Genomic DNA, 25,775 nt, shown 5'->3' with positions numbered 1-25,775 from the left:
CTAAAATGGTTTCTTAATCAAGAGTCAAGTTATTAATTTTTTTTAGTCTGGTAAGGCTAACTTTTCCTCAGCATGGATAAAGTTGGGTTTGTTTTGTTTTGTTTTTTTCCTCTAATCTTTGAAGAAAAGCTCCTGGATGACTTGCATGTAAAGACAATAAAATACTGAGTGTCAAAATCTAAGCTGCCAGGGGAAGAGTTACTGGAGAGTTTCCTGCTAATGTCAAACTGCTAACCTTAACAATTCACCTGGCCTTGCTAAGACCTGCTGGGCACATCAGAACAGCAGCAGGCTTGTCAGAAATGTAAGGGATTCTGGATGCCTGAAATTGTCTTACATTTGAATTGACTTTGAGTTGTGCCAGCAAAGTAAAAGATTATTTACCTTGTATTTTAATAGTTTCTCCAACCAAAGTACAACTCTAAAAGCAATTATAATAATTTCACAATGGAATTGGACGAAAAAAAGTCTTGTTCATGTTAATGCTTAGGGAAATGTCACCGACATTCTGACAAAGATATTCCCCACAAAGGGGATAGATAGCTTGTTGTATAAAACAGCCATTACAGGGCTGAATTTTCTCTCAGTTGCTGTCAGTGATAAAAGCTCTGTTGATTTAATGTGTTGAAATAGTGCCTGTTAATTCTTTGCAGCTGCATTATCTTGCAAATCTTTGCATGTGGAGTGAGCACATCTGGTTGTCTGCTAATATTAGATTAGAAACAGTTTGATGTGAGGTGTTTGTCTTGTACATGGCTGGCCAACAGCTCACTTTCTTCATGGCAAACATCACTGTACATTAAAGGAACACTTAAATGGTTCTGATAGGATCTCTTGGCCTCGTAAGAGTAATTTCTGATTACAGACAGCTGCAAGTGAAATGAGAATTAGCAATATATTAGGAAAACAACTGCTCATCAGTTTTTGTAGGGAGTGTGTTTGGAAGAATGGCAGACTGCAGTGGAGCATTTGTGGTAAAGAAAATTGCTTTAGATTGCTTTATGTTATACAAACTATTAAATGTCATCTTCCAACTTTTTAAAGTATCCAATGAAAATTCAGTATGATCATGATGAACTTATTCTTCATACTAAACAACACATAAATGTTTGAGTCTAGTGGCATGCCTAAATTATGTATCATGTTTGTTTGAATAGGCACATTACGCATGGAGTACACCAACCTCAAGAATAATCTTCTTGCTAGTTGCAAACAGTAAATAGATGTAGCAGTCATATGTAAACATTTTTCAGCTGTATTATGTATTTGAACATATTACTTATGTAAAGAACACTCGAGCATTTAATGCATTTATTAGTTTGAATTTAGGATTAATAGTGAATGACCTGAAGGGAAACTGCTATTTTCTGTTAGCCTCTTCTGCAGTGAGGTGCAGGAGTGCTGTTAGCTTGACTCTCAGGAACCACTTAGGTTTCATATGTTGGTTGTTTTGCATGAGTCGAGTTGCAGAAGGGAACCTCAAATGCCGAAAGCAAACACTGATTTGCCAAATTCCCTTCTAAAACTCTGGATCAGTACTGCTCCCTAAAGGAACCTGGGCTTGAAAAGGGAGGTTTCACTTTCACCCCTTTTGCTTTAAAGTTTTTGTTGCAGAAACTCTTCCGTGCTGAATAATTGTATTATTCATGCCACGGCCGGACCAACTTCCTGATATAACAATTATTTGTTCTCTGTGTTTGCGCGAGATTTGATGAGGAAAAATCTGCTGAGAAGACCGTGATGAAATAGCCAACTTCCCATTTCATGGGATTGGTGAGTTAGTTGTTAGAGGCTCCTGCAGAAACGCCGGTGGCAGCGTGTCTGCTGTGCCAGGGACTGCACAAATGGCACGGTGACCTTGGCAGCTGGAGCCCCAGCTTTGCAAATACGCCTGTTTGCTTAGCTTAACTATCATGAGGAATGCCACAGTAATTGGCACCTAATATGAAACACAAAACTATGATAGATGAGATGGAAAAGGTACAGAACAGATGAAAAAGCAAGCAATAAAAAGCCTCCCATTAAAACATTTGCTCTTTGTTGAGCCTTTATTGCATAGTCATTCTGTTACAAACCTCTCTTGGTCTGACATTCTGTCTATATTTTTCCCCAAACAGAACAGTCCGGTTAATACAAATATTCAAAGTATCTCCCCTTAATTGCTGGTTTTCTTTTTATTACTCTTACCAAGAAATTAAGAAAGGAGGTCAAGCATGAAATGTGTAAGCAATTTGAACACACCCGAATTAAAAAAAAAAAAAAGTACAATTGCAATTAAAAGAGTTAGAAATAGATACAAGCAGTCCAATCCATAGTATAGCCTTGTAATTTTTCTTGGTATTAGCACTTAAGCTAAAAATCTTCTTTGTATATCTGGATTAAATGTGCCTTACTATATTTTACGGTGCTTAATAGTTTATTATATACACACTTTAATTCTACATCCAGTTCAAAACTGCTGAGAGCAATAGAAATTTCGGTGGTGATGCTTAATGTCAAAACCAACACTCATCTGGAAGAGAGTGAATGACTTACGGAATTGTGGTGGGTTATGTTCCATAAATGCTGATATAACACTCAGGGTGTTTCTATATTCTCTGAGTCTCGGTTGTTTGTTCCTTTTGTAACTTACTGAGCAAACACAAAGTTTTTCTTCAGGTTTTGCCAGTCTTTTAAAGTGCTTTCAGCAGTTTATCTTTCTGTTTAGAAGTCTACTTCTTCCTCTCCTCCATGATCATAAATGGTAATTTCTGGTTTGGGGAACATTACTATAAGCTTTAAAATTCAGTGACATTTAACAGATTCCCCGGCTGTGGCAGAAGCTTAATTTGATGCTTACATTTTCTGAGGCAGTAATGTGAATTAGCATGAGGTACAAGCCTCTGGGAAAACTGTATTTGTGGAAGGTACTGTTTGTGGAAAGATTGGTCTGCTGTTGGGATTTACTGAATACAGCAAAGATACCTTCATCCCTCTTGGACTGTGAAGCAGAGGAGAGAGCTGGGAGGAGAGTTATGGGGAAATGACTGTTTCTTTCTTAGCTTTATCAGAGCCCAGTCATCTGGATGGAAGAAGTAAATAAAAAAAATGCAGGGCAGCTCTGTGCCCTTCTGCAGAAGCAGCTGCAGGTGAGGCAGCATGACCTGAGGCATCTCTTTGTGTTAGTGACCCAGTTCCACCCATGGCCTGGCCCCAAATCTGTACTGAGCAGTCCTGGGCTGCTGACCCTGATACTGGTACTGCCAGTTTGAAAACAGCACGAGGATTAGGAACAGCCATGGATGAAGCATCTGGCTCAGCTGGCAGCTTCTCCATGGGCAGCAGTGACCTGTGCTCTGCTCATTGAGCCTTGTGCACACCTGCAGCTCTTGTTTCCTGTGTTTCTGCAGGGTTCCTGCTCTGTGTACCATGTACCTTGAGCTGCTCACAGACTTACAGCAATTATACTTCTGCCTCTTGTGTTCTGCCAGGTTTGATGGATATAAGTGTGCTTATGTGCAGATACCCAGTAATGTTGGTGTTTCAACCTTCCTCTTAGACTCTCATCTGATCTTGCCTACTGCTCGGGGGTTTTTTTACTTACACATATTTACTCATTTTTCCCTTTATGTCTCTGCCACGTGCAGCATCCGTCATGTCCAAGAATCATTCTTCCTTCTCTACATGCATTTTGTGCAGCTATCACTTTTCCAGGCAAGATCACCCCCTCGGTCTAAAGTCATTGGAGATGTTGTGTGAAAGACATCAAATCAATAGCAGAGCCTTCGACTCTTATTCCAAACCGTCGGTCTCCTGGCTGGGGAACTGCAACAGTAGGGAATGCTGGCAGCAGATGTGCGTGGTGTTTTGATGTACACACCGTTGTTTTCAAGGTGGCACGTTGTATACGTCGTGTGTCTCAGAGTCAGTAGCAAATGCCTAACGAGGCTTCATGGTTGGTGGAGCTGCACAGCTTCTTTGCAGGAGTACCTTGGGAACACTGTCCGCACTAAGTGTGTTTGGAAGGTTTAATAGAATTAAAAACTCCAGAGTTACTCTGTTTAAATTGTCTGTGTCTTGGCACATTTAAATTCCTTTCAAAATGGCTAGGACTCCAAAATTTTACATGCCTCTGTGTGTCATGGTACACAGAAATCTGTACTTTGGGGGAAAAAAGGGAGGGTTTTCTTTTCCTAGTGTAATTTTAGCTTATACATCTATGTGGTGTGACTTAACTGTACTTTGGTGTGAAAATTGCACAAGAGAAAATCAATTTGTGTATTACACAGATGGGTTTCAGGCAGGATTATCATACCTTTTGTAACACTGCAGTAGAAGGTAAGTGTGACTGGACAGAAAATAAAAGCATTTCGGTGTACAAATAAAGAAATAAGGTTCCTTTGCAATATTATGCTTTATACGTGAATATATGTGTTTGGTTTTCATTAAAACCTTATTTGGTGAAAATATGAACTGTAATAGAAACTACTTGAATATGACTCTTGCTTTACATAAGCTGGAGCCTAGCTCCTGTAAATCTATGAGGTTACTCTACCAAGCAGCTCTGAGAGGAAAATCAGTTCTCTTAATTTATATTACATCTTGTATGAATGTTTTAGTGACATAGTCCAAATGACTGGCTCGTGTTGATGAATGGGAAGTATCTTCCATCTGTATCTTACATGCATTTTTTTCATTATTTTCTAAAAAAGATTTATTACCAAAGTGGTAATTTCCCTGTGGAAAAAGGTACTTGAACCTCTAATTTACAGATTTGTATAGGATGTTTGTTCAAAGTCAATTTTGATAATGCTAATATTAGTATAGAATTTAATTCTTGTTATTTTCTTGATTAGAAATAGTTGTGTGAAGGTTTTTTATCAGCTACTTGAAACAATTGCCTCTCCAAAATGCTATTTGAAAATAATTGGAAAATAAGATTACTCAGGTTGATTAGGCCTTTAAATGCATAACTTACTGCTCACAAATCACAATCTTTTCAGTTTCTAGGCAGCACAGAAGTGGAGCAGCCCAAAGGCACAGAAGTTGTAAGAGATGCTGTTAGAAAATTAAAGGTAAGAATTAATAAAACACAAGTGGAATGTACTGTAAACCAACTAAGACACTTTCTAGGTTTTCTAGGTGACTTCACTGGCTCTAGAAGTAGTTGATTTTACTAATATCTTAAGTCTGTAGGTTCTTCCTTATCATGACTGTATAGTCAGGTGTTCTGCTGTGTACAGTATTAAGTTGTCTTACAGATTATGCAATTATTCAGAAATATTTATAGTGTACTTCAATGGGTAATGCTTCTTCTTTGGGCTTGTTTAGGGCTTCATTAATACAAACCAAGCAACAAGGATTGTTTTAGCTGCCATCCCCAGCTATGGCTGAGAAAATCAGATTTTTGCACTTTCCTCTTGGTTACACATGCTTGGGCACCAAGGGACTTGGTGGACAACTAAAAATATCTGAGTGCAATGACTTGTGGAGGGTTGTTTTCAGTTACCGTGGCTTTGCCTCGACTGCTGAGTGAGAGCTGGAGAGCTCAGAACTCTTCAGACTCTGCGAGCTGGGGCAGGGAATGCTGATTGTTCCAGGTCACTTCACTGCCTTGTTCCTGTGGAATTGCACTGCTTCATGCTTAGCTGCTCTGAGCTATTGGTCCTTCAGTTTACTTAGATGTAGAAATCTTTCTCCCTACTATTGCATTTTTCATAACATTTTTTTTGCAGGCTATTCATTATTTGTTTAAACAAGTTCCTTGGAAATGTGCAGGAAACACAGGGAGTCAATATTGAAAAAATTGATTGTGCTATTACCGTACCAAAGAAATGCAGAAAGGAAACATGAATCTACTCATGTAGCTCAGCTTTTTAGGCTCAATTTTCTCTTGGGAATGCCATCTTTACAAGATGGATCAGTAATCTTCTTAAGGTATTGAAACACATTCTTTGCTGTTTTTTTCACTCTACCAAAATAGTATAGCTGCCTTTAAGGATTTATTTAGTTGGCTCTTAGAGTGTTTTGTGCCAAAAAGACTTTATTGTGCTGCAGTTAGTTGGAGTCATTATTGACTAGTTGTTTTCAAGCATTTTAGGCTGTTTGATCATTTTTTTTTAAGCATTGCAGCATTCTATCAGTGGAAACAAAATGTGTGGGTTTGTGTGCACTTGTGTAGTTTGTCTTTATAAAATTCCAATACCCCTAGCGAAATTAGATCTGTGCAGAAATCTGTCACAGTGATATCTTGCTATGGAGCAGCTTTGCTTCTGTTTCACTGGTGTTTTATTGAACTCCTGAATAAACCTGAATGTCTTTGTCTCATTGCTGGAACCTCAGGCTGGCCTGGGCTCTCACTGACCACAGGAGGCTTTGAGTGGGTTGAATTCTGTGATTCCATAAAAAAGGATTTCAAATAACTGCTGATGTTTATGGTGTCACTGGAGTATGTAGATCCCTTCTCTAACTTTCTACACACATTCTCTAAGCCAACCACCTTGGAGATAGAAGTCTGAGTGGTTGCTGCCAGAATTACATTATTTTCTTCAAGTCTGGAATTTTGGAGCTTAGATATCAAGTATTGCATGTGATCTTACATAATCAAAAGTTTAATAGAGAACTTCCAAAGTAAATAAATATGACTTTCGGAAGGACTTCAAAAATCTTGGAACAGAATTCAGAGAGCAATGGAAAGGCTTTTATGTTTGAAATCATCCTCAATTAATTGAATACTCATTTGAAGACTGACATTGTGCATCTGTAGTCTTTGAAGGGAAACCTAGAGGTACTGGACTTTTTATTAAGCACACAAATGTAGCTTGTTTTTAGAAAATGCTAATTGAAAATTTTTAAGCAGTTAAAACAGCTTGAAAAACTAATGTCATACTGAAAGAAATATTGAAGAAATATAAAGTAGTTTGGGGGTTGGAGGGTTTTTAGAAGACATGTAGCTTCTGATGCCATAGTTATAGTTTTTAATCATCTGGAATTTCCTTTATTTGAACTGTGATTAATCATAATTTTTTTTTAACTAAAATTAATAGCTAGCAGAAAAACGACTGACACTTTCCTAATGTTTGGAGCTATTTTTACAGGTTACATGCATCACTCTAATAAGCTTTTGAAGTCACGTGCTTCCAGTGATATGCAGAGCATGAAACACGGCCACCAGAAAGCATTTTTCTTAAGCCCTCGTGTCACCAAACTGTCAGAGTCAAGATTTGATATACAACTGTTTACTTCTCTAAATCAAAAGCCCTTAGCTCAGCACAGAGATTTGGGTTGCCCAGCACAGGAACTGCAGCTGCCGTTCCACAAACTGATGTTTCCCAGCAGATGGAGCTGATGTTCTATAGAAATGTAAAATATCTTGGACGAACATCTTCTTTGATGTTTCATTGTACTTTTATCCCAAATATGACTTTTATATTTTCTTGACAATTTTTCTGGGACAGTTGCAATTAGAAAATAGCTTTTTTCCAAGCAAGTATGTTTAATTTTTCTAGAGGATCCTCCAGTGGGGATGGGATGGGATTTCCCCTTATGTTTTCCAAGTGCTTGGAGCTGTACTGCAGGAGGAAGAAGAAAGTCGAACACTAATGTTTTACAACGTGTTTTTTTATTTATTTGTAAGATAAGGTCAACTATTATCATAATTTATTACAAACCATGTTTTCCTTCAAGTTTTCTAGTCAAACCTATCTCTAGAATGGAACAAAAACTAAAGCACATGGTGCCCAGGTGCTGTATCCAAACATGCCTGTGGTACTCAAATGTCTACATGTTGTCAAATCACACTTTATTTTATTGAGTGAAGTAATTGTTTTCCTTGATTACTGAAGTTTGAAACTTCTTCATCAGAGTGCAGGAATGAATTTGATCCTTCTTATAAAGTGTTAGAAGGGTTGCCAGAGGTGAGAACAGCTAGAAAGAACAGTGTGACAAATGGAAGGAGCAGCATAACCAGAGCAGTGGTAAGAAAGCTTCCTGGAGGAGTGTTAGGGAGAAACCAGAATAAACAACTGAGTTTGGGGCTGATTCTTCTAGAGTCTTCCGAGGGATGTTTTTGTGAGGGCCAAACTTAAGGCTGTTCATTTTCCCAGCTTTCAATTCATTATCCTTCTTTTCTTCCACTTTTCTTCTGTAAGTGGAGATGACCAGACAAAATGCAAATAGAATGAATCACTCTGAAACCACTTGAAATATTTTTCATCGTGTCCTTGACCTCTAAGGATACACAAAGTGGAGAGTGCTCGTTCACACACTTCCACACAGGCAGAGATGCTGTCCTGCTGCTGCCCTTAAAGGACCATCCGTGGATATTGTTCTGACCTCCCTTCTGTGTTAAAGCTCAGTTTCATTTGTTGTTGAAAAGAAAGCGGAGGGTGGAGTACAGAGAAGCTTTTAATATTGGGATAAAGAGATTTGCAGCCAAGCCTTCCAGCCATGACTGCTCTCTTTGAAGTACTGCAGAAAGCAGAATTTGTGGTTCAGATTCAGTTGAGGACATCCTGAAGACCAAAGCAAGTCAGATGAGTAGAGCTGAATAAGAAAATGCCTGTTTACCCTGCTTCTCAAAAAACTAAAAATTAAACCCTGCCCTTCCCCCCACAGAAAAAAAAAAGTCAACCAAAATGAACCAGCCAAACAGGAAAAAAAAATCAAAACCCCACCACCAAAAAACCTCAACAAACCCCCAAAACTCCGTGCCACCAGACAAATAACCAAAAGATCTCAAAACAGCAGCAACAAACCAGGCCACCCCCAAATAAAACAAAACACAAAAAATCTGTTGGGAAGTGAGAGATGGAATAAAAGACTGCACAGTCTTCTGCACTGTGGGCAATAGATGGATAGCCTTCCTCTCAGTTCAGTGTGTGTCTGGAGAATACAATACAACCTATTCCATAGATATACACTTCTGGATGGCATTATTCCCTGCCCAGATCATTATTGAGAGATTGAATTTTGCATATCAGCATCCTTTACACTCTTGACAGCTATTTTTCAGAGGCTGTCATTTCATTATGCCCACATCAAATGTCCATGAGAGTTTGGACCATAGCGTGACCAACTGGATGGGTGACATGAAGGCACTGCAAAGAAAATGGAGCCTGTTGGGTTTTTTCAGACATGTTTCCTTATAATGAATGTTGTAATGGAAAAAAAGGTGGAAAATCATCTTCCCCAAGACAGGTTACAAAGCTGTTTCCCAGCTTATCCAGCAACACTGCCCTAAACCAGGGCTCTTTGAAGATGTGATGTACTATGTCAGGTTTGTCACTGGTTTGTCTGCATTATATGAAGGAGTTGAACCTCTCTTCCCTGGGACGAAGCTTAGCACCCAAATTGCAGGAACATCTCCCTTTTGATGTCTCAACTGTTCTCAATTAAATCTTGAATTGTGCAGGGAGGTGTAAGTAGTAAAGAGAAGCACATAGTTTCAATTGCATGGCTGAAATTGATTTATAGATATATAGAGATAATTAGTCTTAGCAATTAATTCTATAGCTCCAGTTCCTGGCTGTCTTGAAAGCATAATTTTTTTTTTTTTGTTTTAAACTCGTGGCATTTTTTCTGGTTGTGGTTTACTAAGACTTGAGGCATAAACACATCAAATTTAATTTTAATAAGACTCTTAGAGTGTGCATTTTCCCCTGCTGCTGTGATAAATTACAAAATATATGTGTGGTTTTTTCTTTTTTTAAAGCTAAATTAAACCACAGAAAATAGATTTCTTTGTATCTGTTCCTTTCCCTAAAAATGCCATGAAAATATAATGTTAATCCTGAAGCATTTGAACACAAAGTAGCCCATCCCACTGAGCTGGACCAAACCTGGTGTTCGTGTCTGAGAACATTATATGTATAAACTAACAGTTTAAGAATTTGGCCCTTCGTGTCTCTTCCCAAGCCATGCTGTGATTCATTATAATTTTATATCATTTTCAATTTTGATGCCAATGGGAGGCTGCGGATTTTTACCCTCTTAAATAATCTTGTTACTCTGCGAGATACAAATATTACTCGGTTTCAAATGTGTGCTGATAGGAAAATATAATGTTTGTACATCTCCCAGGTCTGGAGGTCCCTTGGGGCCCTCCTTAGGTAGAAGGAATGATTAGATATAAATAAAAGAGAAAATTCCTGATACCTGACTCAGCGATGGGATGTGCTGTTCAAACCCCGCACAAGTTTGGGAGGTAGCTGGATGTGGCATTCTGGAGAATGTCAGATATAAAAAAATTGCTGATCAGTATCTGTGTGTTATCTGTTACTGCACAGGACAGGGAGCAGGAAAAATGCTAAGAAAGGAACTGGCAGGTATTTGCTGAATTAATCTTTGTGTGCCGTTCAGTGTACCCAGTAAATCTTTGATTAAAAACTCATTTGTTTGGATATCTGCATGGAAGGGGTTATTTTGTGATTGGTTTCTTTCACCATTGCCCTGGTTTTGATTTTAGAGACTGTCTTAAAGTGGGTTTTCCAGCCCTCTGCTAACTTTGGTAAATCTCCTGTGAGTTTTTTCTCAGTTTTTGTCGACATCCTCCTGCCTTTGAAACCCGCAGCAGACAACATTTCCGTGTTTTCTCACAAGCGGCTGATGCAGTGCGGCCATTGCTGTCATCTTAAGGATGTCTTGGAAATACCTTCTCAGTTTTGGTTTCATGAGAAGGCCCTCAGTTAGTGGAAGTCCTGCCACGTTATCAAGACTTCATTCTTCCCTCCTCACGGGGGAGTCTTCCAAGAACCAAAGTTTGTTGCCACGTGTGGGATTTGCAGGGTTGCTTGTATGAAAACAGCGGGCTCTGTTGGGATGCCAATCTGTGGTGTTCTGCTTGATGAGAGATCTCTCTATTATTTGCCCCTTCATCAGTCTTTGTGGTCTGCAAGCCTCCTCTGTAATGATTTTAGATTTCAGGGTTATTAGTTCTCTCCCCTTTTTTTCCACTCTTATTTTCTTCTGCCTGCAGATTTTATCGGTAATTATTCTTCTCCTGGTCATTGTTCAGTTAATGTCATGCTTAAGAAATAAACCCTGCTGGAATACATTAGAAACATATCTTCCCAATGACAATTTCCTGTTTATAACTACATCTGGAGACTAATGTAACTAACTTAACTCACACTTTCTTTCTATTGCTTCACTTTCTTAAATATAATGGCATACAAAATGCAGATGCTTTGTCTACTTGGACGAGCTGCCTTTTTTGTAAAATATTGATCATCATTAATTTCATCTCACTTGAATTCTGTAATTCTTGAACTGGATTTCTGCTTTTTGAGAGTGGAGACGTGGTAGGGTCAGTTTGTTCATCCTTTTTTTTTTTAGAATTGGCACAGAACTGCCTTCTGGAACTTCCTCAGTGTTCTAAGTGTTGACTACTTGGAGCACGCTTTGGCCAGCTGTTCTAAAACTTGTGCAAGTTATTCGCATCACTTACTTTAAAACTTCTTTTCTTTAAAACTTCTTTTCTTTAAAAACTACAACTGTTTTCATGTTGTAGCTGTTGCTTGAGACTGAGATGATTGCTGTTGGAAAATTAGGCATTCCATCATCACTCTCAATACATACCATGAGTTTAATGCAGTAAAATCAAATGTTATTTGTGCTTTCTCTTCACTACTGCACAGAAATACTCGTGCATGGCTTGTCTGCATGGGGACATTTCCAAAAGGTCAGGATTTGCTCAAGTTGCAGGCTCTTTCCGGCTGAGTTGTGCCCCAGGATTATCTGTTCCATGGGCATTTTTCTGCGCACCGCCGAGAACATTGGGAATCGAGATGTCCAAGCTGTACAGGTGTTCTCTGGATTTTGTAGTCATCCCATTTAACCTGGCCAAGAGCAGAGTACCGAGAAAAGGGATGACACATCATCAAAGTCCCACCCAACGAAGGGACATCGGGAAATTACAAATAGGAGAGGAAAGCTGGTGGAGTGCAGCTAATGAATAAATGCATGATCTGAAAATTATCTAAAGACACTTTAGGTTTTATATTCATCTTGGAAAAAAAAAATAATCCATGCTAATAAAGCAATTATTGCCCTCTCTTTTTCCTCTTTAAGCACAGACTTAAAAGGCTAAATTTGCAGTATAAAATTTAGGACAGATTTTTGTGTGATTTAATGAGTGATTTTTATCAAATAAAACATTTTTTTCTCTGTAGTGAATTTTAATTGCCCTTTAAAGTCAACAGATGTTGGCCAAAATGCTGTAAAACAGCAATTAAGATTTTTAAAATTTTATTTTCTATAAAATGTCTTTTAAGAAAATTAATAGATGCCTATGGAATGGGTCACCTTAATAAAAATACAGAGATTAATGTGTATTAAAAGTATATATAGCAAGACACAGGCTTGGAGTTAAGCGGGTGGATGGGAAAAGGACACGTTGCAAGAGGTATATACATGATGCTGAAGAGGGAGAACTAGAAATTATATTTTCCCGACTCTCAACTAATTCATTTGCACTAGTAAGTTCTCCTGTATGAACTTTATAAAATATTTGGCCAGTGCCTGCAGCAGTTCTAGATGTTGAAATGCAAAAGAGGCATTTCTATTTAAGAACTGGTTTTGAGGATGGCACAGAGTGGTTTAGATGGGGGATAGTTTGGGTTTTTTGGGGGGTGGAGATTGCTGCTTGTTTTACCAAGTGTGTGATACTTATCAGCTATTGGGATGCATTAATCAGCAATGAAGTGTCTGGATAAGTCCTGTTGCTGTGTGAAATTGATAGGATTAGTGATAAAATAATGTTTAGCTGTTGAAAGTCCAATAAGTGCGCCTTCAAAATGAGGAATAAAATTGTGAGGAAGGGAAAAACAGGTTCATTCTGTGCTTTTAGGGTGGTTCTCCAAACCAGTTAACAATTTTCCATGAATGAAGGTGCCCATAAGCAAAATGAAATAAGAGTTTGACAGTCATATTGTGTAAAGCACTTGTGTTATGGGAAGATTTTCCAAGTACTAGTTGGAAAAGGATCAGAGCAAAAAATGCAAACCCTGAGCTATCACTTAAATGGATAATTAACTGCAATCAGAGTTTTTAAGAATCTGTGGGAGAGATGTCAGTTGGCCACAGCCAAGCACTTCGCAGTCACAAGGCAATTCAGGCTTGTGTCTTCCAGGTCTGATAGGACAGCACCCTTGGTGACACCCTAGATTCTTGATGGCACTAAAAGCCGTTGTCCACACTGACTTCTGACACAGAGAATTTGTCTTGATGGGGAATTACACACCCAGTTTATTCTTGAATGGGAATGTTGAGAAAAACATGTTCAAACATAGAGCCCTGAAGCAGAGAGTCCAACTTCTGGCCTTTAGTGGATCGTCATCCTTATTTCCGCATTTGAAAATGCCATTCCAGGCTGTCAGAGTCTTGGTACTACAAGGGCAACATTTTGCTCTGGTAACAGAGTAAAGTACAGAGCAATCATATACATTTGCTAAGAAAGTTACCCAAATTTAGGGCACTTCTTAATTTGATGCAGGAACAAATTTGAGTCACTGTGCTGATTTTATAGGCAGTGTTCATGAGAAAGAGATAAAGGTAAGTATAGAAAAGAAGATGGAAAAGGATGGAAAATATATTGGATAGGACATATTACCCAACCCAGTCATATAAAGTGCTGTCTAACCATCATCTAGTGTGCTCCAGGCAGATAAATTCTGGGAATAAAACAGATCAAGTACTTCTTAGGTGTTGACAACTGTAGTGCTTTCAAATTGACCCTGTTTAAAATGACTGATGGGATATCCTAAAGGAGTATCTGGAAGTACCTTCCATACACAAGTATGGAAGTGATTTTAGAAATAGTGGGATGTGGAAAACACACTGATGCTCCCTGCTCAACAACCAGGCAGCTGCTAAACTGGAAGTATTCATGTTTCTGCTGCTCTCAGAGAAATGTCACGCAAAATCTTCGATTAAGTGCATAAAAAGCAGATAAAATTTCAGGGGGACATGCTAAGTAATTTTAAAATACTTCTTCCTGAATTTTAGGAGTGTTCTATAGTGCAGAGTTGGAAATGCTGGTCTGTGCCCAGCTGAGACTCTTGGAATAGTTAGTGTTGTTAATGGGAAGCTTATTGAAAAAGGAAGGAAACAACTTCAGGTGGAGGGAGTTGAGAAAAAATGAGAATTCATAAAAAACAAATAAACTTACTTTTAATGTGATTGCTGTTGTGCTTTTTGTGTTTCAGTTTGCGAGGCATATCAAGAAATCTGAAGGCCAAAAGACGCCCAAAGTTGAGTTACAAATCTCAATCTATGGCGTGAAAATTCTGGATCCAAAAACAAAGGTAAGAAACTTACATGGGGTTTTTTCATGATGAACTAGTAAATATTTGTTTCACTGGTTTTAAGGCTTTCATTGTTTTGTATTTTTTAAAGTATTATAACAAAAGCCATTCTATTGATGGAAAAAAACCTTCTAAAATATCACATTCTGTTACAACACCTGGGTGACATCCTCCCAGGAAGGTACATGATGGTGCTGAAGACACTCTAGCTAATGTGGCATTCAATCTTTTTAATCCTTTCACAGCAGGACTTTTAAAGTTTGAGGAATATGAAAACAATGAGCTAAATAAATGTTGCTACTGCATATGATAAAAACCGTTCCGTATATATGTTAAATATTGAATTTGAAAGGTCCTTTTGTTTCTGCTTCTTAATTGAGGAGTAACTGCTGCATTCAGGCAGTGGTAGTGCCTTTTCTCAAATGGTAGCTGTAGTTCAAAGCTACAGAGGCTTGCAGCCCATTTTTACTTCAGGCTCCTTACACAACCAGAACTCAACAGTTCATACATAAGCAGAGGGGACACGGAATATCCCATGTCAACTTTAACTGGAGTTTTTACATCTTCCTTTTGCCATAGGGCAGATGGGGATGCTAAACACCATATCCTGGCAAAAACTGTTTTAAAATAACAGTTCGAAATGCCGAAAGATCTTAGTCTTCCTGCAGGGATTAACAGAAAGCTGTGGGATATGTGTCTGGGGGAGTAGGAACATTCTAATCTCTTAGCAATGTTATTACAACTCAAGCAGCAATCAACTGTGAGCAGTCTTTTTGTCTTACCCCACTTAGTTTCTTGTAGCTGCATGTAAATTTCGATCGAGTTTTCCTTCTTCTTGCACCATTTATAAAATGCTTTAGGAAATTCAATTTCACATTATCAGCACTAATTAGTCTTTTCTGCAGTGTGTTTTAGAAACAAAGCACTTCAGTATGTTGCAGAGGAATATTGGGTTTTAGGCACGTAGTGACTATTAATGGCAGTAGGCACAGGAGGCCAGCTCATATATCAGGACCTTGGCAGTCCAAAAAAAGGATTATAGAAAAGTCGTTCTGTCCTTAAACGATATAACATAATTATATGGCTCTGTAAACCTCCTAGTGCCAGGGTAAGCACACATTATTATTTCTGTGTGTTAAAGAGCTACCACAGGACAGAGATTTGGGGCATGGGAGAAATAGAATACTCAAAACAGCTGTAAAGACTGAGAAAATGCACTCACTTGGGGCAAGGGGAGAAGGTTGCCCATAGAGTGCATTTTTTTGGCTGTGTGGTTGTGTGCAGAGAGGGCATGGCCTTGTTGATGGGCTTATAGCAAACTGGGAACCCCAGCGCTGCACCAGATTCTTTTTTTTTTTTTTTTTTAATAGATAATAGTTCAAATCTGAAGGACATATTTTCCTTTAAAGCAAATAGTGTTTTCCCATGTAATAAGCCAAATAAAATAAAATACCAAGAGGAGACTTGTTGAAGAAAAACAACAAAAAAAATAGTTGAGATAGTTCATTTCAGTCTTGTCCAGCTCTCACAGCTGAAGAGCATTGCCATTGCAACTTTTTAAATGGCTGGAACTTGCTTGTTAATGGAAAATTAAATACAGTAGCAAAAATATACAAATAATAATGCTTAAAAGCTGCTTTTGTGGTGTCTCAAGTAAACAAGTATTTGTATGTCAGATTTATTTTTCTTTATTTGGTTAGGAAAATAATTTTATTTCTATTTTCTATATTTAATGTAGCAAAGAAAGGACTCATTTTAGTAAATCCATTTTAACAAACCTTGGGAGGTGATGAGGTTTAAAGATGTTGTACCTCTGGAAAAAGAACAGATTATTTCATGTAATCAGGCCCTAAATAAATTGCAGAGGGATGCAAGGCAACAGTAAAAATCAATTTTCTAGAGCAGAAATTACTGTCCAAATAAACACTTCCAGATAAATGCTGACCAAATAAAAACTTCCTATTTACATTCAGTAAAAGCAAGAGTATTTTTAGGGGATGAGTTTGCTAACTTCTGCTACACTTTAAATCCATTTTTGGGTGCTCTCATGTACAGTAAGGGAGATTCAAAAACATTTCTGCAGCTTGCCCGCTCTTATGAGGAAATCCAGAGCTTTCCTCTGTGCATCTTTATCCTAAGAGAGTGCAGTAATTTCTTAACAATTGCCTTTCTCTTTGTGTGCAGGAGGTCCAGCACAACTGTCAGCTCCACAGGATATCCTTTTGTGCTGATGACAAAACTGACAAGAGAATATTTACTTTCATCTGCAAAGACTCAGAATCTAATAAGCACCTGTGCTATGTGTTTGACAGTGAGAAGTGTGTAAGTACTCGGGGCACTCTGCAGGGCTCGAGGTCACTGAGCTGCTGATGGCTCTGCCTTGAAACGAGGTGGGGATGGTTCATAGGAGACAGCCCGCCTCTTAACTGGGGCTCCATATTGCATGCCACTAGGGTGTCTTGCAACTTAGATGCGTTGAACGGAGGGACAGTCTTTTTCTTCAGTGATTGGAGGTGGTTTTCTGGGATAGTTTCTCTTGCTGCCCAGCTCAACATCCTGGGGGAAGCATCTGCAATACTCGGAGAACAGGCTCCATCCCACCAGGCTTGAGATGTTTGCACAGCTGTTTGCAAAGATTACTGCAACTCTGGGGCTGAGATAACCCTGCAGGCTTTTCTGCTGATGTGTCTGTCTCTGGTTTTAGGGTTGGGGATTTTGTGTGTTGCTTGTTTTTTGGGGTTTTTAATTATTTTATCACAGCAAGGTTCTCCCTTCTTTGTCTGCCCCTTTCCCTGCCACATCTCTGAGGTTTAACACCACAAAGCACTCCCAGACAACTCATTGCACCAAGCACTGACATTCTCTGCTGAGACAGAACAGTTATTCCTTTCTGTATTTACTTTCTCTGCTAAAGTTCTAAGCGAGTGGTGTATCCGTATGTTCAGCTTTTATTGGTCCTCTGGCATCACTTGTTTCTGAAACCTTGGTGTCCTCCATCAGCTTCCTGTAGGCTTATTTTACTCCCGTCATTTTTGACACAGGTATTCTGCATTGACTGTATAAATACATCATACCATAGCATATGAATCAGCGTAGAAACAGTAAATTATTATACTTTACACACACAAATGCAAAAGCTGCCGATTTTTTTTTTTCTGGATATATGTAGTTGAAAATAATAGGGCAGATAAATACTTGCCTGCACTATTCTGAGTGAGCTTTTATAGTACTCACTAAAATAAGTGTTGAAATCCAGATTTAAACTCAATAGGGGTCAAAATAACCATTGGCATGAAAACATTATTTTATTAAATCTAAGAGAGTTTATTTAATGATTGAGCAGGCTGTATTTGCTTCAGAAATCATCAGGAAAAGCCATTGTGCAGTATGGTGTCTGTGTTTATGGAAATTGAAGACATAATTTATACTGTCTGGTCCCCTTTCTTTATCCAAATTATTTTTTCATTCTTTCTAAGTGTTTTGCCAAGGTATTTTGCTGGGGGGTGCTTGTTGTGCTTTTTTGTCGTGTTGGCTTTATGGTGTTTGGGGCAAAGCCTTTGGATGTGATACACAGTATAAAGTACTTTGTGATCTTCTGAAATGAAAGGAGCTCCAGCAGATATTCCTAATTTACTAATTTCAATCTTATGTTTTATGTTAAGGCGGAAGAGATAACTTTAACAATTGGTCAAGCATTTGACTTAGCTTACAGGAAATTTCTGGAATCCGGAGGAAAAGATGTTGAAACAAGGAAACAAATTGCAGGTTTACAAAAAAGAGTAAGTTCTGAACTATGTTGTTCTTTTTAAGAGATAAAAGTGCATGCTGCTGTATTTGTATTACCTGCTTTTCATGGAAGCATAATTTCCAGCATTATTCTCAGATTGTGAAGGTTAAAAAAAAAAAAAAAAATTGTGTTAAAGAATATTTTATGTTTTGCTGTCCTGCAAGGACACTTAGAAGCAAGGTTGAAATATGGAGGATACTGAAATTTAATTATGTTTTAATGCGTTAAACCTTGATTCTAAATCACCAGATCTCTGATGAAACTTATGCTCAGTGAATGCTGCTGTTGAAATCTGTGACTGTCCCAATAGCTGTTGAATGACCACTTGCTTTGTAGATCCAAGAATTAGAAACTGAAAATGCAGAACTGAAAAATAAAGTTCAAGATTTGGAAAACCAGTTAAGAATAACACAAGTACACGCATCTCCAGTAAGTACACGACATAACTCTCGTGTCTGAAGCCACTCTGTGTTTATAATCACTTTATGATCATTATGTTCATAATCATGTTTATAATCACGTTATGATCATCATTTATCTGCTGTTCCCAGAGATTGCCATTAACATGCAGTGATCAAGTACCACATCTGCTGAAGGGCAGTGTGGAACTGACAGTGATGTGACGAGCCAGCAGAAGTGCAAATTGCACTCTCTCCAGCTGTGGCCCTTCCATACCTATTTGTTGCTGCCTAAGGACAGTAAATGCTCACTCGAGTAGGGAACTGAATGTGCCAGCTGAGGGTGAAAAACAGTTCTGCACTGGAAGGATCTGGTTCCTAAACGCTGCCTGGGGGCTTCTCACAACCTGCAGTCTGCCTGCCGAGGAGTCCTTAGGTCTTGGGAACTGACGCTGGGTGCTAGGAAGAGAGGAGCAAAGGTGGGCTCCTCGCTGGAAATTCCAACTGCTCTGCAGTTCCTACAGATGATCAGGACAGAAGCTTGTTTGAATTGCTGGCTGGCACTTCCTGACACCCGGGCAGGACCTCCAAAAATGCAGGTTGCACTGCAGTCTGGTCCTAATGACTCCCCTCTTCTTACAAGTGTGTTCCGTCTGCACAGCTTTAGGCAGCAGTGAAAGTAAATCCAATCTCTTAATATATCTGTGGCAAAACCTTAGAACAAGAGGAACTGCTTTTTAGCTGTGCATTTTGGACTGCCTTGTTTCTGCCCCGAATGTTCACCAGTTCCCCTTAAATGGATGCTCAAAAATGTGGGCAGTGTAAAAGCATATTTGCAGTGGTGCTGACTGTTTCTCAGGAGTGTCTGTACACTCTTTATGTTGTTTAGATGGTTGTCCCCATGAGAGACTGCCATTTCATTTCACTGAAATCTGCTTAGAGGAGAGAGCATCATAAATTATAAATACTCTGTAACCACCGCAGTGAACATTTTAAATTATGAATAACTTCTCACTTATAAAGCATTCAGTGATAGGTAATCAATTTTAATGCTAGATTTAATATCAGGCTAGTCAGTTCTTTCATCTTTTATTTTTCCTCAATTGGAATGGCAGTTTATTTTTATTTATGAATATGATAACTAAATGCATAATTGAATGTAAGTAAATAGGCTCTTAAATCCATTGCAATCAATTATTTTCTTTCATTTAAATTAAACATCTTTGTCATTTCATTAAGCAAAAAAAATTAAAGAAAATTATTAACGATGCCCCAAAAATATCCGGTAGTTTGTGATTTATTGTGTCCTTTAAGACAATGATGTTGCATTCCATATTAAAGAGTTCAGATCCAAAGTTCAGCCACTTGTAAACTCGCCCTCTAGATGGTTGTATTGTTAATTACTATTGATACAGTGGATAAGCATATTGCTTAAATAGCACTATATTGATAATTATTGATATTAATTAATTAATTTCAATAATCACTGATGGCTATTAATTTGCAGTTTTATTTTATTGCTTTATGTACTCTTTAATCTTTAAAATGAAAACCCCAAACATTTCCTGTCACAAACGTTTAAGATTGCAGTAAGAGCCACCTAAGAGCCTGTTCAATATCTGTATCAATTCTGACGCAAAAGATTTCTGTAAATGGATGAGTGTTGGAACAGAATGCCCAGAGGCTGGAGCTCTCTGTACCCCTGGAGATGCTGGATCTTCCCTGAGCATGGTCCTCAACAGCCTCAGCTAATTGGATCCTGCTTCAAGCAGGGGTTTGGATTAAGCTCCTTTCCTTTCACAGGATTCTTCCATCAGTTGTGCAGCCAAAAATTAAAATGAAACAAAACCAAGCACATTTTTTGGAAAACCTCTTTCTCAACTCCGGGCCCACAGCAGTTCCCACCAAGCACTATCGACTTTGGCCCCTCACTAAGGGACAGTTTTCAGACAGGTCCTTTCTAAACCAGATCTTGTGGAGATGGTAAATCAGAGCTCTCAAGTGTGCTGCTGTAGGAGTAACTCCATGTCAGTGCAACTGTTAGGTTGGGAGTGAATGAAGGAATGGACTGGTGAGGTTTCTGTAGTAAATTCAAAAAAAGAAGCATAAATATTTTTAGGGCAGTTTGAGTCTGTTAAAAGGATTCATTCATATCAGTGAATGTGGTGACACCTATCTCCTTTTTTACTACGTGAGCAACAAATATGTATGAAGGAACAAAATTGCAAACAATTCATAAGACAATTAACAACCTGTTATAGTTCACAAGTACTTTTTTCACTTTTCATTCAAATCAACTATAATTTCAAGTATGATTCTGCAAAGTCTCAATTCCTGTCAGAAAAAAATAAGTGGTACAAAAATTTCTTTCTCCCTATTTCCACATAATTTCTGTAATGAAAAAGGTCCCTTTAGTTTTTAAACTAAGTAATTGGAGATTTTTTCTGAATTTAAACTAAAAATACCTGTCCTGCTGCTGCTCTGTCTTCAAAATTAAATAACAGATCTATATTGTGATTATTTTGTCAGAGTAAATTTTTCAGATCTGCTGATAGTATTTTCTGAAATAAAATAGCTGAAATGAAGCTGAATATCCAGCATGGGGGTTAACACCTTGTTTGAGCCCCTTTCTAAGCACTTTTGGATGGATGGGGGAAAGTTTCCTTCCATGCAGATAATCTTGGCATTATAACATGCTGTCAACATAAGATAGTCGTTCTTGTGATTTAGAATAGATTTATTAAACTATGAGTTTTACATTTTCTTGCATATTTTGTATCACACTGTTGAATTATGCAGAGATGCCAGTGCCATGGAACAGCTTTCTGATGCTTTTCTTAGACATAATAAGCATTTGGTTTTTTTTCTTTTTTTTTTTTTTTTTTTTTTTTTTTTTTTAAATCTTTTACGGCTGGAGCCCCTCATCTGGGAGTCTGGCTCTCAGGTCTAGGGAAGGGATTGTTCAGTGGTCAATGAAAAGTTTAAGCCTTGACCCTTGACACCTAGTGTGATAAAAGAACACAAGCCTTTAACTGGCATCACAGCGGTTTGGAAAGAAACGTTCAGTTTCAGAAGCCAACTACAGATGGTTAAAAGTTGCTTCTGTTTGTGCTTAAACAGCACCTTGGATTTTCATACCTTGTGCTTTCCCTTTTGTATTTGGTTGTTTGCATGCTGTTTGTGCTCTCTCAACGTTTGCAGATGTGCTCAAGTGGGAAGCCATGGTACCATTTGCATGCAGTGCCAGCCTAGAATTTCTTTATTCCTGCTTCTGAAGTGCATTGATTCTGGTGTCTTTAATCATTCTAGACACATTAGTCTTCCCGTTAGTTTTCATTGAAATGAAGAAGGGAGAAAACACTTTGGGAAATTTGAAGTGCAGCAGGGTTGTTTTTTTTTTTTTTAATTATATCACTGACCCTTGACGTTGCTGTTTGTGTGGTTGGCGGGGGGTGGGGTTTTTTTTTTTGGGTTTTTTTTTAAGACAAGCCAATTCTGCTCTTTCTGACAGCTCAGTCTCCTGATTCCCAGATCATTGTTCCACAAGCAGGACCCAATTACATTTCCTGTTTTCATTTCAGTATCAAAACAAAATAGAATGTGAGAGCATCTTTAAACTATGGAGGGATAACTTAATAAAAAAAAAAGTTTCAACATGTTTCATTTCTAACTAGATACATCCAGGCTGTTATTTGAAATAAACTTTTCTAACTTCCTGTTGTCACTGCAAATAAGTTTGTAGCTAAATATGAGATAAAACCATTTGCTCAGGATAAAATGCAATACTATCAAGACTTAAAATTCAGATCCTATTTTACTTCCAAAATGTTTCAGAAACATTTTGTCTGTAGTTTCACAAGTGCCAGGCTAGACTGCAATATGTGGCTTTGCTGACAGATTTACTTCTCTAAAAGGAGTTGGCCCTGTGTTCACATATTCAGTTCTTGGGTAGTAGTTGTGAATGTATTCTTTGAAGACCATACTACTAAAAACACCTTTAATTTGCTGATCCTTCACATCAAAATGGGTACAAATTGATGACTTACCCAAAAATCCATGCATGATCTAAGAGAAGAAAATGCAAACAGTGAGTTGTAAGCTTAAAGCCTCATTTTAAGCACAGAATCAAAAATATTTTGAGTAGATAATTTCATGAGGGAGAACATTTTTCCACCTGAAATATCTGTTACTAATTGTTTTAATTAAATTATGTTTTTTAAGTAATAATAGTGAGTTGGAGTATTAGGGAGTTTATTGTGAGTCATCAGTTATCTATTAATAATAACAATAAAAACTTGAATATGAAAATTGAAAGTAGTAATAATTTTAAAATTTAGGGATGACTTTTCTCTCTGCAGTTCATAAGCAGTGCAAGTTAAAGGCTTGTTTGGGATGTAGAAAGGGAAATTCGGTCTAAAACTGCTTCTCCAGTGATTCTTGCTTATATTGCTGGTTTTTTGCAGGCCAACTAAGGGCTTATTTGAGGACATATTTTAAAATAATACTGACAGAGTGAAATGGGGGCAAAATACGTGGTAAAATAATGCAATTACTTACCCTTTGCATTTTTGCAAATGGGTGAAAAGCATTGACAGCAATCAAGTTCTGCTTTTGAGGGATACAACTGCCATCAGGATTCTCTCCTTGCTTGGTTATTAGCATCACTATGAAAATTTTTCTGTAGCTGTTCTGAATCTAGCCATATGGCCAAATCAACATCAATATAATTTAGGTGCTTTTTCTGTCAGTTCATAAACTCTAAGGGAAAAATAAAATTTCTTTCTGAACCTATAAAAGAAGCCATTAAGGCAATGAGATCATAGTTGGAAATGAAAGAGAGAAAACTGGATTGTATAATGAAATACTTTTTGCATAAAATATATTGTGAAAGTTGAACATCAAATTATCAATCTTCACGCTTTTTCTCTCAGGATGTTGTAGCTAATTAGATTTATGTTTGCTCAGCACATTCAGTAAATAATAAACTGCTGATCATTTTTTCTGCATTCGGGTCGATGGTTTTGAGCAGTGCTCCTAGAACTCTGAACAGCTATTCCCTCAGCTGGCTGTGTTTGCCAGTGCACAAGTGTTATGCAACAGGAACTATCACTTTTTGCTGTCCTGAGTGGCTCTGTCGAGGACATGCAGTCCCAAACTAAGAGTTTCCTTCGTTTGCCTCTCGAGCTGCGCTTCCATGTGCCCTGGGAAACATTGGCATGGAATGTTTCCTTTGTCTCCCTCCTTTGCATGCACTGCCGAGGTTTCTGTGACTTGCGTATCTGTTGTTTACTTCTCATCTCTTTTAGTGGTTTGGCAATGCTTCAATTGCTGGTCTTTTTTGCATTTGGTCTTCATTGTGCGAGGACCATTGGATTCTCATCTCGTTGTTTGCCTGTGGGGACACTGCTCCAGTTGTACCACAGGGAGCCTTTGGATGCTGCTGCAGTGTGGAACTGCAGCCTGCAGGGCTGAGTGCAGCCCTGGCTCCACATCGTGTCCTGCTTGCTGCTGTCTCTGTTGCCAGCGCTGCCCAAAGCTGCCGGGGTTCCCTGGGAACGCTGAAATGCGGGGGAAGCAGAACTGGAGGGCAGCAGGAAGAGGTGTTGGGAGAAGCAGCCCCAGAAGGATCAGTGTTCTTCCATGCACCATAAGTATCACCAGAGAAGCCACGTGGAGTACCTATTCCTACACGGAGGTGGTGCAAAACCCCTCCAGTTTTAGGCAGAGCATTAAAGATACTGATTTAGACCTTTCCTGCAAGGTTTTATTGTGACCTAGAAGCACAGGCCACCTGCCCCAGTGACCCTCACTGGGAAGCTTTACCACACTCACGGGAAAACCCCAAGAGAGACGTTGGAACTGTATGCAGATTTCAAAAACCATTTTGGAATGTGTTTATGCATATCACTTGATTCCTGCTTCCACCAAGATTGCCAAGTGGGAAAATGCACATGTTTTTGGTGGGGGTTTTGGTTTGGTTTTTTTTTTTTTTCTTATCTTCAGCTTTTTTAGATTTATAATATTCTGTGTTCAGTTGTTTGAGCACTTCTTCATGAGTATAAAATTCTGTTATGCTTATGATGTGAAAGAAAATTAATTTGAAATTGCCGATGGCATATTTCATGTCACTGAAAATACTAAATGAACTGAAGACATAGCAGTTAATTAATGAAGCTTCTAATGCTTACACAGTATATTTTGAATTAGTAAATTATGGATTAGTGAGTGTTCTTAGTAGTCCCAAATCTCAGGAAATGCATAATTTTCCATTCAAAGTCACTCACCATTTGCTGGAACATCACTGCAGTTACCCACTGTGGTGGTTGTATATATTACCAATTTGAATGTTCTAAGGAACAAAACCATCTTCTAATTTATTCTAATTCACACTTAAGCGGTTGCTATGTGGGTATGACACAGAGATTGCATTCAGTGTCTAGAGACACCTTGTAAAAAGAAATTATTCTGGAGTGATTTCCCAATTAATAAAATCTCAATCACATTACATTTTCTAGTATGATGCAGCACAAGAGTGCATCTTCAGCACCATTCTCAGTAGACTGAGTCAAAAATAAATCCTTTGCTGGCACACAGTTATATCTAACTCTAAAAGAGACCAAGTCCACTGAACTAGTATGATAATTTCATGAAGTATAATGTCTTGTTTTCTTATGTTGATGGAATGAGGCCCCCATTGGAACATACTGTATCAACTCCGCTGTTACTACAGGTCTGAGTGGGAACCTCAGACAAAACACAGTTGCTGCATAAAATGACACTTCAGTTATTTTTACTACATTTTCTTCCTTTATAGTTTGGCATAAGAGTATTAATTTTCAGAAGCTCCACCCTTTTCAGGTTGTTTTCTTTAGAGTAAGGGTCAATTCCTTTCTCCCCCTGCACTTTACGCCTCTGGTGATATTTTCCTGTTTTCCATTGTTGAATGCCCTTCCCTGCTGCCCCTGTGGTGTCTGTGGGCTGCTTGGATCCCTTGGGCTGTGAGCAGAAAGCCCATCAGCCTTGCAGGTCCGTCTAGGCCATGGGATGAGACCCTGATGGGTTCTGTGCTGCTCTGCAAATGAACACTTCCTAGGGAAAATTCATTTCCTGAGTAGGTGCATTCCCAAAACTGTTGTGGGAAGCTCACCACCCCATATGGTGTGTGGTGTCCTAAGTGTCACTGATGGCACCTGTGACTGCTCCAGGTCAGGGCTCAGGTGACTCCAGGGCTGTATGTTCTGGTTTGGTATTAAATTTATTTGATAGATGTTCATCATCCTCATGGCTTTGCTTGGTGTCCTATATGCA

General features: G+C 38.5%; 1 protein-coding gene across 9 annotated transcripts in view; it reads left to right on the top strand.

Annotated features, from left to right (window-relative positions):
* Positions 1-25,775, top strand: part of GULP1 (GULP PTB domain containing engulfment adaptor 1) — a 168,337-nt gene that overhangs the window by 121,910 nt on the left and 20,652 nt on the right. For 8 of the 9 annotated variants that reach the window (XM_058421266.1, XM_040069097.1, XM_040069085.1 and 5 more), the window contains 5 exons: positions 4,983-5,054; positions 14,184-14,282; positions 16,467-16,604; positions 17,945-18,061; positions 18,406-18,498. In XM_058421266.1, the coding sequence (XP_058277249.1) occupies positions 4,983-5,054; positions 14,184-14,282; positions 16,467-16,604; positions 17,945-18,061; positions 18,406-18,498 (519 nt within the window). The remainder of the gene's footprint in view (positions 1-4,982; positions 5,055-14,183; positions 14,283-16,466; positions 16,605-17,944; positions 18,062-18,405; positions 18,499-25,775) is intronic. The other variant, XM_040069095.1, reaches the window with a different exon arrangement.

This window comes from Hirundo rustica, chromosome 7, assembly GCF_015227805.2.
Source record: "Hirundo rustica isolate bHirRus1 chromosome 7, bHirRus1.pri.v3, whole genome shotgun sequence".
NCBI classification, from domain to species: domain Eukaryota; kingdom Metazoa; phylum Chordata; class Aves; order Passeriformes; family Hirundinidae; genus Hirundo; species Hirundo rustica.
The sequence above is the reverse complement of the archived record's forward strand: the minus strand, read 5'-3'. Positions and strand labels throughout refer to the sequence as shown.